The sequence below is a fragment of the Elephantulus edwardii genome, unplaced genomic scaffold (assembly GCF_000299155.1).
Source record: "Elephantulus edwardii isolate Elephantulus edwardi_28Jun2011 unplaced genomic scaffold, EleEdw1.0 scaffold00106, whole genome shotgun sequence".
Classification (NCBI taxonomy): Eukaryota; Metazoa; Chordata; class Mammalia; order Macroscelidea; family Macroscelididae; genus Elephantulus; species Elephantulus edwardii.
This window is the reverse complement of record NW_006399856.1, coordinates 4,785,980-4,803,778: the sequence shown is the minus strand read 5'-3', so window position 1 is coordinate 4,803,778 and position 17,799 is coordinate 4,785,980. Positions and strand designations below refer to the sequence as shown.

General features: G+C 39.2%; 1 protein-coding gene across 1 annotated transcript in view; it reads left to right on the top strand.

Moving 5' to 3' along the window:
* ATIC (5-aminoimidazole-4-carboxamide ribonucleotide formyltransferase/IMP cyclohydrolase) overlaps positions 1-17,508 on the top strand; it is a 25,623-nt gene extending 8,115 nt beyond the window's left edge. The window contains exons 4-15 of the mRNA XM_006891918.1: positions 1,491-1,579; positions 2,062-2,213; positions 2,560-2,716; positions 4,453-4,578; positions 5,385-5,492; positions 6,414-6,499; positions 8,466-8,555; positions 10,043-10,171; positions 13,153-13,245; positions 14,869-15,051; positions 16,859-17,014; positions 17,302-17,508. Of these exons, the coding sequence (XP_006891980.1) occupies positions 1,491-1,579; positions 2,062-2,213; positions 2,560-2,716; positions 4,453-4,578; positions 5,385-5,492; positions 6,414-6,499; positions 8,466-8,555; positions 10,043-10,171; positions 13,153-13,245; positions 14,869-15,051; positions 16,859-17,014; positions 17,302-17,421 (1,489 nt within the window). The 3' untranslated portion in view covers positions 17,422-17,508. The remainder of the gene's footprint in view (positions 1-1,490; positions 1,580-2,061; positions 2,214-2,559; positions 2,717-4,452; positions 4,579-5,384; positions 5,493-6,413; positions 6,500-8,465; positions 8,556-10,042; positions 10,172-13,152; positions 13,246-14,868; positions 15,052-16,858; positions 17,015-17,301) is intronic.
* Positions 17,509-17,799: the final 291 nt, after the last annotated feature.

Below are 17,799 nucleotides of genomic sequence, written 5' to 3'. Positions count from 1 at the left end.
AACAACAACAGAGGAAGTGGTAGCCTGTGGTCTTCTTACCTTGCTTTTCCTGCTGAAGAGTCCCTGCTCTATTTGTGAACTTTGGCTAGGCTTATCATCACCAACGTTCTGGGGTCAGTGCACCTGAAATATAAACTCTTACTGATGGGAGATGAGGAGAGGACTAACTAAGCCCACTGACCTTTCATTCTCATTAATTAGCAGTTTAATCTCCTGTTATCTCTAAATTGGAGAGATGAGAAATGCTGGCAGCTTGTCTTTCTTTATGAGATGTTGTGTCTCTTCATTGGACATTGAGAATGAGAGGAGGGAGTGAGGTCAGGCCTCTAGCCAGATTGACATTGTCCTTAAAAATAGTAGACTTTCTTCACTAATTATCTCTTCTTCTTAAAAGATAAGTCTTCCATCTTTTGCTAGTTAAGCTTGCTTTACTCAAAGTGCAGTTGTACGGCTGGTTTGGAAGTTCCACTCATTCCTTCATTGATTTTTAATTTTAGCTCAGTGTTTCATTGTCATTTCAGAATTTCCTATTACTGACCTTTAGTTTGACCTCTGAAGGTCAGAATCACACATCAAGCTGTAAGACCAGATAGTTAATGGTTCGAATGAACCATTGCATTTCATCACTGTACCTAATCCAGTTAATTAGAAATAGGACACAAAATGGAATGTCTGTCAAGGTAGAGCAGATTCCAGAGTGACTCAAATTTTTTATAATCCTGTATTTCCCCTTTCTTTTAACAACTTGTGATGTCTTAATAGCCAAAGCCCACGTGTTGTTGAAGGGATTCTAACTCCTAGTGACCCCATGTCTGTCAGGATAGACCTGTGCCCCGGAGGGTTTCCAGAGACTTGATTTTTACAAGTGTCTCACTGGCCCTTTCTTCTGAGACATCTGTGTGGGTTGGAACTTTCAATCTATGTTGTCAACCATGTGCATTAACTGTATACCGTCCAGGGATGACCCTGTCTTAATCGTAATGAGCACCTACCATTTCCCATGCAGTAATACCGCATTCCGAGGAAAGAGCTCTAGTGGCATACCGTGTTCGATGTTGGACTGTTAACTTGAACGTCAGAGGTTCAAGTCCACCAGTTACTCTTTTAAGAAAAAGATGGATAGTCTCCTTCCAAAAAAGCTCTACCGTCTCAGAAGCCTGAGGGAGGTTCTCCGTCAGCTTGAATCAACTTGAGGGCAGCGGTTTGGCTTGGTGCTCTCTCATAGAAATCTCCTCTAAGGAGTGGATGGTGTCTATTGAGAGCACCTGCTGGTTGACAGCTGCTTCAGTTTGTGTATGTTCTAAGGAAGGTCCAGGCATTTAATTTTTTTTTAGAGTCCTAAAGTATATGTCCAGCACCTCGTGTTTTAGACGTTTATTATTTTTGTTGCTCATGTTGTTTTGTTTATAGCTCTTGGTGTCATTTTCCTTGATACCTATAAAGTAACCACTTTGAGTTCTGAATGATCACTAAATTCCTCTTCGTTTCAGAGTTGTTGTTTGTAATCTGTATCCATTTGTGAAGACTGTGGCTTCTCCAGACGTAACCATCGAGGCAGCTGTTGAGCAAATTGATATTGGTAAGTTGTTGTTAGGCCGCCAGCTTGATTCTGACTCGCTGTGATCGTATAGAATGGCCCCCGGAGGATTTTCTTGTCTGTATTCGTTAAGGAGGTAGATTGACACATTTTTATCTTGTTCAAACTACCAAAGGCTACTAGGTTACCAGCCATGTGCCTAAGCATTTGTGCCACCTGGCCTAAATTTATTCATAAATTGAAAACATTTTTTAGTAGACTGGCAGAATAGAAGACGACTGAAATTTAAAGTTAGACTTTATTTTACTAGTCAGTATTGAGAATCTCAAAAATCATACTTGCTCCAGGTCATGTTGAGGGACTCTTCATTCATCAGTATTTTCCTGGCTTTTCTTTGTGTGTCTGTGAAGATGTATCACTTGTTTTTAACTCTTCTTTAGAGATATAGTCGAGGTATGTGCACTTATTTCATGTGGAAAAAGCTAATAGGTGGATAAGAAAATGCAAATCTTGATTCTTCAAAGGTGGAGTGACCTTGCTCCGAGCAGCAGCCAAGAACCACTCCCGCGTGTCAGTCGTGTGCGACCCGGAAGACTATGCGGTGGTGTCTGCGGAGATGCAGGGCTCCGACAGTAAAGACACCTCCTTGGAGACCCGACGCCAGCTAGCCCTGAAGGTGCGGATGTGCTTTATTACATTATCTGTCAGATGGCAGCCAATCTAGTGCAGTGTTTGCCAAACTAAACAATTCCCACTTCTCGCTAGATTGTATCACTTCCCAGCTTTGCTGAAATCTCCTCTCTTTTGATTAAAAAAAAAAGAAAAAGAAGATAACAAATGTTAGAGAGGATTCTGTTAAAAAAGATGGGAAGAAAATTGAAAAGCTATTCAGTGTTACGTGGTGTCTTTTGCGGGGGGTTTTGGGAGGGGTGCACTTTGCTAGGAAGCATCTAAAATTGTCTTATCTCCTCCACTTTGGGTAAGGCTGCCAGTGTTTCTTAAAAACCCTGCACTTTTCACAGGCATTCACTCACACAGCACAGTATGATGAAGCAATTTCCGATTACTTCAGGAGACAGTACAGTAAAGGAATATCTCAGATGCCCTTGAGATATGGGATGAACCCTCATCAAACACCTGCCCAGCTGTATACATTGAAGCCCAAGCTTCCCATCACAGGTAACACCATTCACAGTGTCTGAGTGTGTGTAACACTATCTTCTGTCTGATGTGCTTTTCATTTCAAAGATAAATTACATAGTGCTTCATTGTAACCATCGAAGTATGAGATGCAGTTCTCAACATATGTTCAAGGACTAATGTTTGCACCCACATTTGTACTTCTGATACATATTATTTTTTTAAAACAGGTATCACCTACTTCTAGTTTATTTATTTCCCATTTAGTTTCTGAAACACAAAAGATCCCCTGTACTTTCTGTTTCCTGCTTTCCATTTTCAGAAGCATTTTCATTGTTGTCTTGTATTGTGTTTTGTTTGGTTGTATTTTTTCCTGGTATTTTGTTTATTCAAGACTTTCCTTATAAAATTGAGGAGTATTTTTTCTGTCTTTAAGGAATAATGAGAAATCTGAATTGCTTTTGATGGTATTGACCCTTCACAGTGTTAAATCTTCTACCCGTGAGTGTGGTAAAACTCAAAAAACCTTACTGTTGTCCAACTAGAGCCTACTCGGGCTGACCCTCCAGTGGGTTTTCAGAGACTAACTCACGTGGAAGAGATTGCCCATCTTTCTCCAGTGGAGCAGCTGATGTATCCAAATCACCTGTCTTTAGGCTGGGAGCACAGCTTCTGTTTATGTAGAACATTTAGTGGTTTTCTTTAAGCCTTTTGTGTTTCTGGTTCAGTATATTCTTAAATACTTCATATTTTGGGTGGCTAGCATAAATGTTACTGCTTTCTTGATTTTCTCTTCAGAGTTCTTTGTTAGTGTAGAAGAATCCTGGTGAATTTCAGATCTTGATCTTCTATGCTGCCACTTGGCAGAATCCTCCTTATACTTTCAGCTTTCTTTTTGAGTCTCAAAAGGTACTTGATATAATATCAATCCTATATTTACAGATTTATTATGTGTGTATGATCGTAAAATCTGCAGATCCTTTCTTTCTTACTGTGTTTCAAGATAGTATATAAGATCCTATACTTAACAATCCCATTCATGTATGTGATCATGTCGTCTGCAGATAGAGGTAATTTTACTTCTGCCTTTTATCTCCCTTGAAATATTGCTTTAGCTGGGACTCAATATTATATTGAATAGGAGTGGTGATAAAGGACATCCTTTTCTGATTCCCAAGGGGAGATATTTTGCTTTTATTTTACTGGTTTTTTGGCCTGAGGCCAGTGATTGTTGTTTTGTAAGGTACTGTGTTACTCACTTACGTATCTCAAGCACCCAGAGCTGTACCTAGCAATGTTGTTGTTGTTTTTTAGGTGTCACCAAGTCAAGAAGAACTCATGGTGACCCTGTGAACCACAGATCTGAACCCTGTCCTGTCCTGTGCCATCCTCACAGAGACTATCTCTGTGCCCTCGCAATGTAGGGTGCAATAAATGTTGGGCAGTTATACTTTCAAAGTACTGTCAATGATGGTACAGAAAGGAAATCAAAATAGAAGTGTTTTGTCTTTTTCATTGCTAGTACATGATCTTTCTGTGTGAACATTATACAAATACTTCTTCACAGGAAGCAGTGGCTGCTGGAAGAATCTTCCCAGGGTTAAGAAATAAGCTTAGAGGGGGAAAAAAATCAGAGGTTGCATTCTTCTTTATTGTCGAGTTACTTTTGGATTGGCTGGATTTGGCCTGCCAGTTGTCCTTCTGTGTTAGGAAATGTTCATATATCGACCTTACTATTCCCATGATGAGGTGTTTGTATATTTATTTGCGTGTAGTGCTGAATGGAGCCCCTGGCTTTGTAAACCTCTGTGATGCTTTGAATGCCTGGCAGCTGGTATCAGAACTCAAAGAAGCTCTCAGCATCCCAGCTGCTGCCTCTTTCAAACACGTCAGTCCAGCAGGTAAGCCACTGTGCTCTTGAACTTTTAAAAATGCTTTCCTTTTTTCCTTTTTTTTAGACATTCTGTAAAGTCTGAAACCATCTTTGTCAAGTCTGGTGGTAACAGTATCAATGTAGTAGTAAGTAGTAAAAATCTAAGAAAATTATAACCTCAATACACTCATGTATGTGAGTGTGTATCTACTGAAATAGTGTGACATTGGGAGATCCGACGATCGGGTAGTAGTTTTAACAGTGGAAACATGAACATTGAGGAGATGGAAATGGGAGATGGCTTAATGCAGAATGACCAAAGCCAGTGTTTTTCCTTGGGATTAGAAATGAGAATATGTGAAGATGTTGTTTTCCTAGAACATTTGTAACTTTTTATAGCTGTTATATTGATACCTTTCTTTTGTTATTCATACAAACTTTATAGTTTAGTTCTGTATAGTCCCATATCTATTGACAGTCTGACACATAATTTGTTCTCTTTGGTTTATTCTAAATACCATGAGTGGTGTGTGATGTCAAGCAGAACAGAGAGAGTGTGTGTGTTATTGAGAAACAAGCTAACGTCGTCTGCACGGACAGGTGCTGTTGGCCTTTAGACAGCAGCTCTGTATTTGCAGACCCACAAAGTCGTGATCTCTCTGACTCACCCTCCTTTATGACTGGGTTGTGGTGCTTAATTGTCTACCACACAGATTTTATTGTTAATTCGCACAGGCATTAGAAGTAATGCTGCATATACTAGATGTTAAGAAGAATACTGATTTGAGAGTTGGCAAGTGGTAGCTTATATTCATTCTTGTTTTCTCTTCCCAGGTGCTGCTGTTGGCATCCCACTCAGTGAGGATGAGGCAAAAGTCTGCATGGTCCACGATCTCCACCAGACCCTTACCCCCATCGCCACCGCATATGCTCGAGCAAGAGGTCGGCCCACCCATAAGATCTTGCAGCTGTTAAGAGAGAAAGCGCAGTATTTCAAATAGAATTAGTAATGTTTTTTTATTTCATCGTAAGATTTCCTATTAACAATTTTGTTTTTAATAACACTTGAGAATTATCAAATGAGTGCTTCAAAATAAATTTGTATATAAAAGTGTGTGCTAAAATATTAATCTAAAAAGTAGAAGTACAATTGTACCATGTCACTTCAAGTTGGAATGTTACAATTGTACCATGTCACTTCAAGTTAGCATGTTGAAGGTGGTGGTGTTTATTATGTTTCAGGAATTATTTGCTTTTTACTCAGTTACATTTTATTAGATTTGCATTTTATGTATTTGGGGAATAATTAATAGTCTGTAAATATTATTGGAATATTAATATGAAGTTTTTGAAAGTGTTAATAATATGTTATTATGTACCATCATGTTGGAACTGACGTTTCCGCATGTTTTTTCCAGAGGCAATAAATCAAATGGGAGGAAATTAACCATCTTTCTCCTACAGAGAAACTGATGGATTCAAACCACATGCCTTCGGGTTGGCTCCTTGCTACTAGGCCACCAGAGCTCCCTACTGATACCTTTAAATCAAGGTTCAGTAAACTGTAGTCCTGGGGCCATATTAGTCCACCACCTGTTTTGTAAATACTTTGATTGTCTGTGTATGCTGTTTTTTATACTAGAATCAGAATTGAATAGTTGCAATGAAGACCACATGGCCTCCAGAGCTAAAAATAATGTGGCCTTTTCTACTCTGCGCTAGAATACTTTTAAAACACATTTTCTATGATCCTATTAAGATTTAAACATGAGAGGGTTTGCGGGTTTTAGTTTTGTGTGTGGGTTGTGGGCTTGTTTTTTTTGATTGTTTTAAATACCTGTTTTTTTTCATGCTTATTTCCAGGAGCTGATAGAATGTCTTCATTTGGTGATTTTATTGCATTGTCTGATATTTGTGATGTTCCTACTGCCAAAATTATCTCCAGAGAGGTCAGTGATTTTTTACTTCTTTTTGCCCCATGTGTAAATAATGCTGACGCTCTTGGCTGATAAAGGCAGGGTTGGTGTTTTGAAGGCACTCAGCAGTCCTGCGGGAGAAAAACCGGACCATGTGCTCCCATAAAAATAAGACCCTAGAAAAGCCTATGGGGCAGTTCTACTCTGTCACACAAGAGTAAAAATCCTACAAATAACTATGCAGAACTCCATTTTTATTGATTCTACTTCACGTTACCTTAAAACCATAATCTTACAGCATTTATGTTTGTACTTGTGTCAGATTAAATTTATTATCTTGAATAGTCGTAATTCCACATTGCCATGTAGTTATTTTAATGCCAATTTATTGTTTCCTAAGAGCAGAGATAAACTAGCTTGTGTGATAATGCAGTGAACCTTTCTGTAACTCCGTAAGTCAGTAATGTACAACTGTACAACGGGGGAAAGAATACTCCACCCTGAAACTATAAGTCTTAGCATTGGAACAAAGAAGCGTTTTAAAAAGGCTGTGGTCCAGCAAGGAAGGACAGACAGAAATAAGAAGGTGTAAGGATGAAGGTAGCTCAAAGAACTGGTGGATGAGGCGTGAACAGATATGAAAGGGCGTGTCTGACTCGACAGTATTTATTATAAAAAAGGAAGATAGTGAATGGATATATTTTTTAAAAAGTACACTTGCTAGTATTTTCATCTCTCTTTAGCTTTCAATTGGGGTGGGAAAAAAAATTCATGTTACTCCTGAAAGGAAGACACGGAAGTATAGAAGGAGGAATGGAGATCAGAATTAATAGAGAAGAGAAAATAAATGATGGTTACATTGTGGGTCTTGAGATTGATTTTACTGAATAAAATATAGAGTAATTGTTAGAGGAGAAAAGTAAATAGCTATCTAAACTTTTCCCTAAAAACCGAGACCATTTTGATCTTCAAACAAGGGTTTTTGTGTGGTTGTGTCAGGTTTTTATTTTCCGCACGTGGAGCCACAGTGGAACTGACGTGCTGAATTGTGAAATGCAGATCATCTCATTGTATTGAGTCAGAACTGACTGGAAGCAAACCCTCCAGTTGAGTTTCTTGAAGCTGAAAATGTAGGAGAGGAGTTTGTCCAATTTTCTGCCTTGGAGGCGCTGGTGGATTTGAACTGACAGAGGCATCCCCTTTGGGTTAGCAGCACCCTCTCTCCGGACTGTGCCACCGGAGCTCCAAGTGCACATAGGACTTCATGGGATCCTCTTGTCTTGTTCGTTACTTGGTGCTTTATGCCACTTAACAAGGTCCCAGAGGTAGAACTAGAACAGGCCCGTTCTTATACTAAACACTGTGAAAATAAGTAATCAAGAATTTAAGAATATTGATTTATTGGTTGAAGTTGAACAAGAACATACTTAATACAAACACTATGAAAAGAATACTATTAAACCATTTTCCTTCCTGGAAAATACATAATATTTAAGAATATTCCAATATGTGAATATTCTTAAATATTATATATATTGGTTAAAGTTGAAACAAGCAAAACCTTTCCTGAAGAGAGTTACTGAAATATGATCAGTTATCAATTACACATAATGAAGAAGCCCTGGTCGTTACGTGTTGGAATGCTGACTGAAAAGTCCATGCTGCGAATCCACTCCGGACGGTAGTTTCCTCCCATATGAATTTACAGCCTTAAGAATCTGATGGAGGGTCGCCAAGGGCCTGAATCAACGCAAAGGCAATGGGCTTGGGTGTTTTGGAGGGAGAGCGGGGAGCTGTGTGTGTATGTTTTTGCTTGCCTGCATTGAGAACTGTAATTTTTCAGAATTAGACTTTGGAAATGTAATTATTAGAATTCTTGGTTGGAGATAGAATGATAAAATGTTGCTACATTATTTAAAGACAGGTAATTACTAGGTTTTTCCAAAGATTTTGTATTTTTCTTGAAATAAACTATAACCAATTCTTCACGTCTCTGCAGGTATCTGATGGTATCATTGCTCCAGGATATGAAGAAGCTGCCTTAACAATCCTTTCTAAAAAGAAAAATGGGAACTACTGTGTTCTTCAGGTTAGTGGAATTCATGGTGAGAACCACCATTGGCTCTTATCTGAGCATCTTTTCCAATATTTCAGGCAGTCTCTCCTTCATACTCAGAGCCTTCTAACAAATCACTTTTAAGTGTTGAATGCTTTAAACTTCTTGCTTCTCTTTTCTGTAAGTCTACACATATTCAGTAAATATATGCCTTTTTGCTGCATGAGTGCACCGGTACAACCTTGAACGTCTGTCCCACAAATGCACATCATGTCTAGTCAACCATCAGTCTCCAGCTCTTTGACACACCCCTGCAGTGAGTCATGTGGAGGAAAGCCCTGGCAGTGCCATTACTGCTTCCTAGTGACTGCGCTGATTTGATCGGTGCTGCTCCTGTAAAAGGTTGTACAGCAAATTTCATGTCCCAGCAGGAGGCGTCAGGGAGCCTGTTTCCCAGCATCCTTGTCCTTACTGGTGTCAGTGTTTTCTTCCTTGCCTTTTGATAGGTGAAAATAACAGCATCTCATTAGAGTTTTTCTTTCTCATTACAAGTGTGATTAACCTCTTTTCACATTTATCATTTCCCTTGGGTGAATTGTCTGCCCATACTCTGCATATTTTTCTATTAGAGTGAGGTTTTTCCACAGATACATTGTACGAGAAAGATACTTTTTCTCAGTTTGGTCTCTGCCCTGGGTGTTTCTGGTAGACATAGAAAGCTTAGTGGTGCATTGGGTAAGTGGTCAGCTGCTGAGTAGAAGGGTGTTACTCAACCCCTTCAGTGGCTTCGTGGGAGGGAAGACCTGGTGGGCTGTTGGAGTGAGACTAGGGCCGGGAGACTCTATGCTCTCCCATGATGCGGGCCTGCACTGAGCTGCAGTGGGCTCTCCAGCACAAACAGCATGGTGGTTTTGTGTGTTTACCTAGCAATCTTTTTTGCCCAGGTTTTGTGCCCTTGTCAAGAATCTGCATTTTCTTTTCTTTTTTATTTTGGTGTGCTGCTTTAAGTTTAATTTTGACTTTTAAATTCCTAATAGGAGTCTGTGGTGGATGGATATATGCTTTGAATCTAAATTGTTTTTTCTTAATTGGTGAGCCACAAATTGTCTCAGGTGTCCCACTTTTTATTCAGTGAATGTTGTCTCTTCCTCACTGAATTAAAATGCTGCCTTTATCTGATAATAAATTTCTACATATATTTGTGTCTGTGTTGGGTATTCTATTGAACTCATAGTACCTAAGTATTTGGTATTGCAGTTTTAATATCTGATAAGGATTGTTTCCAATTAGCATCTTTCCAAAAGAAATACTTAAGCAAAAACAGGATGAGGAATGACTTAAGCCTAAAAAATAATTCAAAGAACACTTGACATTTTTATTGTAATTAAAATATGATAACTCTTTTAAATTTGGATCCTGTGTGAAACCTTATCTATAATTAAATGGTTGTGCCTAAATTAAACGATAAAGTAAAAAAGCTGTGAATATATTAATTTTAACTTCCTATATTTTTATCTTAGATGGATCAATCTTACAAACCAGATGAAAATGAAGTACGAACTCTTTTTGGTCTTCGTTTAAGCCAGAAGAGAAATAATGGTGTCGTTGACAGGTCATTGTTTAGCAACATTGTTACCAAGAATAAAGAGGTAAGTTTGCTCCAAATACTAATAACTTTAGTAGCTCTGTTTATAATATTTATACATTAAATACCCTGTTAGGGTTTATAATTAGAATGCTTGATATGCAGATACAAATAGGTTACTATATCTTGGAATTGTCAACTAAGTCAGACTGCTGAAGACTAAAGGACCATCTTACAAGCTTCCACATGTGTGTAAATGTGCAGTGTCTTCTCTTAAACAGAAATTAGATCCTATCCTCTATGATTCTGCTTGGCGATTGGCCTTCTCTCCATGCCTTATCTTGCATATGTGTTTTCTGTATCAGTGTAGATGCTCATTTTTGGACAATGTGTATGTATGTGTGATGGATAGCTCTCTGGTTTCCAGAGTAGATGCATGTCTTTGGACAGTGTGTATGTATGTGTGATGGATAACTCTGGTTTCCAGTATAGATGCACATCTTTGAGTTGTGTGTATATATGTGTGATGGATAGCTCTCTGGTTTCCGGTGTAGATGCACATCTTTGGGTGATGTATATGTATGTGTGATGGATAGCTCTGTGGTTTCCAGTATTAGTCCTATAGTCAAAGTTTATGTGGATGTGTCTTTGCTCTTGTGTCGTTTGTTGCTTTTTAAGAACATACTCCTAGGATTATGATGGTGATGTTTCTCGTGTTCACATATGTTATCTTTGTCATCCTCAGAGTACCCTGTAGAATTTACTGCTACTATCTCCTTTGTAAAAACTGAGAAACTGTCAGAAGAAGACAAGAAATCTGCCAGGATCAAAGAGTATGGGAGTGGATGAGCTTTGTTTTCTGAAATGTCTTCGAAGATCTTGACTCTTTAAGGGTGTTTCTGCTGGACCTAGAATTGCCCATAATTCTTCTTGGTATGTTGAAGGTGTCACCCATGGTTTTGTGCTAGTTGCCTGGAAGTTTTTTGATTGGATGCATGACATTGTTATGTGATAAAGTAGAGGGGGTCTTGGTGGTGACACCTTTTTTCCTCCAGAGTGAACACGCTTCTGAGACCAATAAGGTGGAGGTGTGTCATCTTTATCCTGTCAGGAATTGAGCTCTCTTGAAGTTGACCTCAGTCTTTGTGAGGGTTGGTCTGTTTATTCACTTCTGTTCAACAAAAGCCCCTTCTGGCATTATCCTTCCCTGCTCTACTTTGAACTCTTTTCTATCACTGTAAGACTGTAAAAGATTTCCAAGGCTCTACTCACCTTCTTTGCCTCTTCCTTTATTTCAATCACCTTAGAAAATACCTTCCAATGGAAGAGCATACATTTCCAGGCTCATTTTCTTTTGCCCTATCTCTGGGAATCTTTGCCCCTAAGTATTTTCCATATTAGTTCTAAGTCCAACTTTTCTGTTTGTTCCTGCCACACTGATTCCCAGACCAGCCTTTTAACCATGACAGAGATGGAAAGTGGGAAGCTGTGGATTGTTTCCTGGTTAGTTGTTCCTGGAGTTGCTGGAAATAGGCTTTAAAAATCTTTATTGGGATAGTTCTGTAGGTCTATAAGCAGAAGATGCTTACCACATGCTTGCTTGATTCCTTTTAATTTGATCAGTTAATGGATTGATCTCTTTCACTATTCATGCCTCCTGTGGACTAATGAAACACTTTACCTTTGAGTTAATTCCTCCCTGTGGGGCGGGAAGGACTGTCCTCTCCTGCCAGGTTTCCCAGACTGGCAGCCGTTCAGGAAGCTGATGACTGCCATGTCTTCCTCCATGGAACTGCTGGCTGATTAGGAAGGCTGGCCATTCAGGGAGCAGCTGCCGGGAATCATTGAAGTAAAAAAATAAAAGTGGTACCTCTCTGCTGGTTCAAATCCACTAGTGGCTCCAGAGGAGAAAGATGGAGAGTCTCCTCTGGTATGACTTTCAGCCATGATTCATTTCCAACTCCATGGCAGTGACTTGACTTAACTTGAAAACTGCTGGAGGGTCAGCCGCCAACTGGTTCTGACTCAGTGGCAGTGACTTTGAGAGTTTATGTTTGAAACACATAGATAGCTTTATTAATCTTTATGTTTTCCAAAATGTCTGTGCCATTTTATGTTTTCTCTATCAGTGTGTGAGTCAGCGTGTGATTGATCCAGTTTTCTTGTATCTGTACCATCTTTAACTGTAGTCTGTGATTTTATTTTTTTTTTTAATTCATGTTCTAAGTATTCTGGAAAAGTGTTTGGCAGTATCTTGCTATTTTTTCAATGGCTAATAATGTTGATTGTGTTCATTGGTTTATTTTCCATCTCTATAGGCTCTCTAGAATTCTTCATATGTTTCCCCCATTTTCTAGTTGATGTTCTGATTTTTATTGTTGAGTGTGTTTAGTTTTTTAATATTGTACAGGCCTTTTTCTTCTGATAGGTCATTTTCTCCTTATTGCTAATTGGTCTTTTTGTGCTTATATCACAAGTCTTTCCCAAAGCGAGATGTTTTCATTCATCTGGATAATTAAGCTTTCCAATAGCTAAATTATCAGCTAGCTGTCTCGCTTCTTTTCCAAAAATATTTTCCAGTACAGAGATAAGAAATTCTATCATTTGTATCATCATTGTTTATCGTGCTTCCAGAAATTATTTTCAGCATCTTTTTCTCAACATGGATTTTAGGTTGATTTCAGATATTTAAAGTACTGTGTTAGAGAACATATCTGTCAGTTTTAGAGAGATACAGCTTTTTGTAGTTTTTGTTTAAACAAAAGGTGGTAGCTTAATCTAGTGTTGTCACAAAGTAGCATTGGCTTAAGTCGGCTGTGAATTGGGCTTGTACCATGTTCCACCACATGTTAATATTTGGCTCTTAATTAAAAAACTCTACTCTTCGAATGTACTTTGTGGCTTGGACCTTCACTTTTTTTTTTGTTTGGCAAACTGACAAGTGTAAGTCTATAGGGACCTCTTAGATTAAATGATAAAAGGTACTTAAAGTTAGATGATGTTTTAAAAGCAGGTGTGTTTATCGCCCCCCTCTCTATGTCGCAGTTGCCAGCGGCTGGTCTGCGAGACCTCATCGTGGCCACTGTTGCCGTCAAGTACACTCAGTCCAACTCTGTGTGCTACGCCAAGAACGGTCAGGTAAGCATGCTGTCGGGCTCGGCTCAAGGGGGCTGGGGTTTTACTAAAGGGTACGCAAGAATCTGACGGCCCTGGTGCTGGACAGCGTGAGAGAGAAAGTTGGCCAGCTGTGCCTTCTCTGGGTTTGCCAGCACTTACTCGACAGCTCGGTCAACTATTAAAACTAAAGATGACGGCAAAGTGGCTCTGGAACTCGGTGCTAAAACTAGTGACATTGCCTCCTGCCTAGAAGGAGTTGGCACAGTTTGGAAGAGGAGGGCTCTGTTAGCTGTTTCAGCAAGATGGATTGACAGCGATGGCATAAACCTAATTGCTGCTGTTCGGATGGTGCCCAGCGCGGCAGCACTTTGTTCTGCTGCACCTGGGATGGTGAGGATTTGAACTTGGTGGTGCCACCAGCAACAACAGTAGACATTATTATTCCCATTGGTGGTGGGGAGAAGAGTAAGGACTGGGACTACCTTAAAGCCAGTTTTATTGAGATGTAGTTTGTACAGAGTAGGATGGGCCCTTAATTGCACAGTTTGAAGATGTTTGACAGACAGAGTCCACAGTTCTGTGACCACTGAGCCGTCGAGATGAGAACTTTTTGGCTTATAATGTTCACTTCCTTCTTCAAGTACTGAGGTGTAACGTGTGGCATTGAGCTAGTTCATAGTTAAGCGCTCCCTAACTGTAGGACTTAGCAAATGGTCCTGCTGTATCTTTCCATGTGTCTGCAGAGTTCCGCTTACTCTATGAGCATCTCCTTTAAATAATTTGGCCCAGCAGTAAAGGAGAATGGAGTTCTGGTGGGTTAGCAGAAAGGAGTTACACAAAGTTCAAAACCACCCATAGCTCTGTGAGGGAGGGGTGGGCAGTCTCCTTTCTTGCCGTTTACTGGCTCTTAAAATCCCCTGGAAGGTCAACTAGATGTCTGTTCTGACCCATACATAGGGGAGAAGAGTGATTCGTTTGTGACCTGGAAAACCCTTTAAAATTGAGCAAAAGCCAACTGATAGATGCCTTCTCTGTAGTTACAAGATCCTGGGAGGTCATGACTCATGATTCCAGCAGATTCTGGGAGGCCATACATAGTGAATGCATCATTCTTGTCAGTGCAGAAGTGGCTAGCTACACATGTGTGTACTCAATACAGAAACTGAGGAAATGCATGTGTATTGATGTTGTTGTAGACTCCAGCCTACTGAGATAGTAGGGAGGAAGAAAGATAAATTTTTGTCTGGTAGCATTTTTACTTAGAATTACCAATCTGGTCAGATTTTTGTGAGTGTTTAACTATAAGCTATTGACTGACTGAAACCTTTTAGATGTCCTCTGTGGTCATGTATGGGGTTTTTTAGAGAACTATGGGTTCTGCAACTGTGAGTAGAGAGCCCTAAGACCAGCAGTCTTACAACTGTGTATTCTAGAAATTTACAGAATATTTTAATAGGCATACTTCACATATCACTGAGGAAGTAAAATGTAGTCAGAGTCTATCCTTGCCTTTTGTTGACTTGGAAATTATCTGTATTTTTCTTATTTGGCCTTGTTATTTTCTTCCACAAAATTAGATTTTGGAGACTGTGTAAAAGTTCCATTGAGAAGAGTGTTGTTAGAAACGCTGTATGTTCTCTTCAGGTCATTGGGGTCGGAGCAGGACAGCAGTCTCGGATACATTGTACACGCCTTGCAGGGGATAAGGCCAACGCTTGGTGGCTTAGACATCATCCACGAGTGCTTTCAATGAAGTTTAAAACCGGTGTGAAGAGGGCTGAAATCTCGAACGCCATCGATCAGTATGTTACAGGAACCATCGGCGAGGTATGAGACTCGTCAGTCAAGTTATATAGGTGGCAATTATATTATAGTCATTGTTATATCCCATTGTGTTGACTATGACTCATAGTGTCTTTATGCACAATAACTCTCAGCCCTACTCTGTCCTTAGCCAATCTTCCTGTCATTGACATACCTACTTTCATTACCTCAGTTATTATTTTAATTCTCATTGACATACCTACTTTCATTACCTCAGTTATTATTTTAATTCATCTCATCTGGGAGTCTTCCTTGCCTGTGCTGTTGCTCGACCCATCCAAGCATGATATTTTTCTCCAAAGACTGGTCCCTCCTGGCTATATGCCCCAAATCTCAAAATCCTTGCCTCCAAGAAGCATCTTCTGATTTCACCCTCTCTAGGACAGACATATTTGTTTTCTTAGTGGTCCGTAATATGTTAAGTACTCCAGTATCACACTCAAAGGCATCAGTTCTTCTTCTATCACGCTTGGTCAATATCCAGCTCTCTGGTGCATAACAAGAAATTGAAAAGACCATGATCTGGTTCCCACTCACCTTAGTCTCCAAACTGGCTTCCTTGCTCTTCAACACTTTGGAGAGGTCCCTGACAGCAGATTTTCCTAATGCAGTTGGTCTTTTGATATATTGACTTTGTAGAAGTTCACCCTGTCATACATGTGACACTTCATCACTGCAGGGAAAAGAAAGGGCATTAATCTGATACCTTTACCACTCTCTCATTTTCTTATTTCATGCACATTTCCTCAGCTTTATTTCTCTGTGAGATAAAAACATATTCCTCTGTCTTTTTAAATTAAAACAATTGACTTGCTTTTGTTGTTTGTCCATTCTTGAATACAAGCTTTGAATGGTAGGGCCTGGCACTAAGCCCTCTTCTCATAGTACTAAGCAGGATGCTTGCCACATGATAGGCGTGTAATGAAACATTCCTTTTAAATTACCTGAAAGACAGTAACGCTGGTGAGTTTCTTCTACCATATTTTCCTACAAGTGCCATCAACAGCAAGCTCATTTCTATCACATGTGGTGCTCTTCCACAGTTTTCGTCTCAGGGTTGGTATAGAGGAGTGTTAAAATTGCCAGTATAAAAAATCTGCTAGTTAATATTGCTAGTCTGCCCAGAGAAAAGCATGCTGCTCCATGGCTGGACATAGCAGCAGCTATGAACAGAAAATAAATCCTGGACAGAAAACAAATGCCAATGATCTGGTAACATCTAGATGATGCTACTGAGTCTGTTCAGAAATGGGAATCTCAGGTAACTGTCACTGAAAAGTACCCAGACATTTTTTCTTTTGAATTCTGGAATTTTTCTGTTACTCAGGAAAACTTCTATTAATAGTTTTAAAAGAGAAAAAAAAATACCCAGCATAACATATTTTAAAAGTATCAGTTTCTTTATAGGACAAACTACATTCTTAAGGCTAATTAGAAGTGCAACGTTCCTAAATTTTTTTTTTTATTTCCTGCAAAGAAAGATTCTTTTGAAAACCTTTGACAATGCAGTTTCCCTGTCACTTGCTTTGTTCTCTCTGGAATATAATGTAGTACATTGAACTTGGACAGGAACAAAATATATTTGGAGTAAACTGATCATTATTTGGTAAACTTCACATACTTTTTCTTAATAAAGTGTCACAAGCATCAAAGAAGGAAATTTCAGAAATAGAAACGGATACAAAAAGAGAAGTTGTTATTTATAATTAAGAAATCCTGGTTAATATGCCCACATGCTTTCAGGCCTGCTGCTTTATTTCTTACATGACTGTCAGTGGTGTCAGACTAACCTTTTTTCCAACTCACATAGGGTGAAGATTTGGTTCAGTGGAAGGCACTATTTGAGGAAGCCCCTGAATTATTAACTGAGGAGGAGAAGAAGGAATGGATTGGCAAACTCAGTGAAGTTTCCATAAGTTCTGATGCCTTCTTTCCTTTCAGGGATAATGTGGACAGAGCTAAAAGGGTAAGTTTGCAGTTGCTGGGCAGAACTAATATTTATATAGAAACCATATAAAGATGCTATGTTTTAGAAATGGTGCTTCTGACTTTTACGTTAAGAGGACACAGATAAGTTGAAGAATCATTGTGACCTCTCCATTTAATGTATATTTTGGCTTTTTTGGTCAAGTCAGTGAGTCTGCATTGTGAATTGTTATTCGTGTTAACTGTTGCTCTAAGAGAGACGACTTGCTTTTTGCGTATTGGTAAATTGTACTGTGCTTTGCAAACCCGTGTGCTTTTCTCCCCCAGAGTGGTGTGGCTTACATTGCTGCTCCCTCCGGTTCTGCGGCTGACCAGGTTGTGATTGAGGCGTGCGACGAACTGGGCATCATCCTTGCTCACACCAGCCTCCGACTCTTCCACCACTGAGGCATCGCAAGTGACTGTTTTTTTGGTTTGCATACAATATAGATGTACAATCATCTTAAAGATTTCATTTGAAAAAAATAATAAAATGTTGAATCTTAATATACTTTTTTGGTATTTCTATTTAATTTGTCTGAAAGGAATAGACTAAACTGATAAGCATCACACATATAAATTCTTTAATTTTTTTCTTTTATTTTTATTGAGATCTTAACAAAAGTTTATAGAGAACTTGGATTTCCATTCATTCATTGCTGCACATTTTTCTCCCTACTTTCCCCACCCCTAGTTTGCTTTTCTCTTTTGAAAAAGAATTACTGTTGTACAATTTCCTCCCATACCCCAGTCCACTTTCACTATGCAGCTCTTATTCTGGACTGT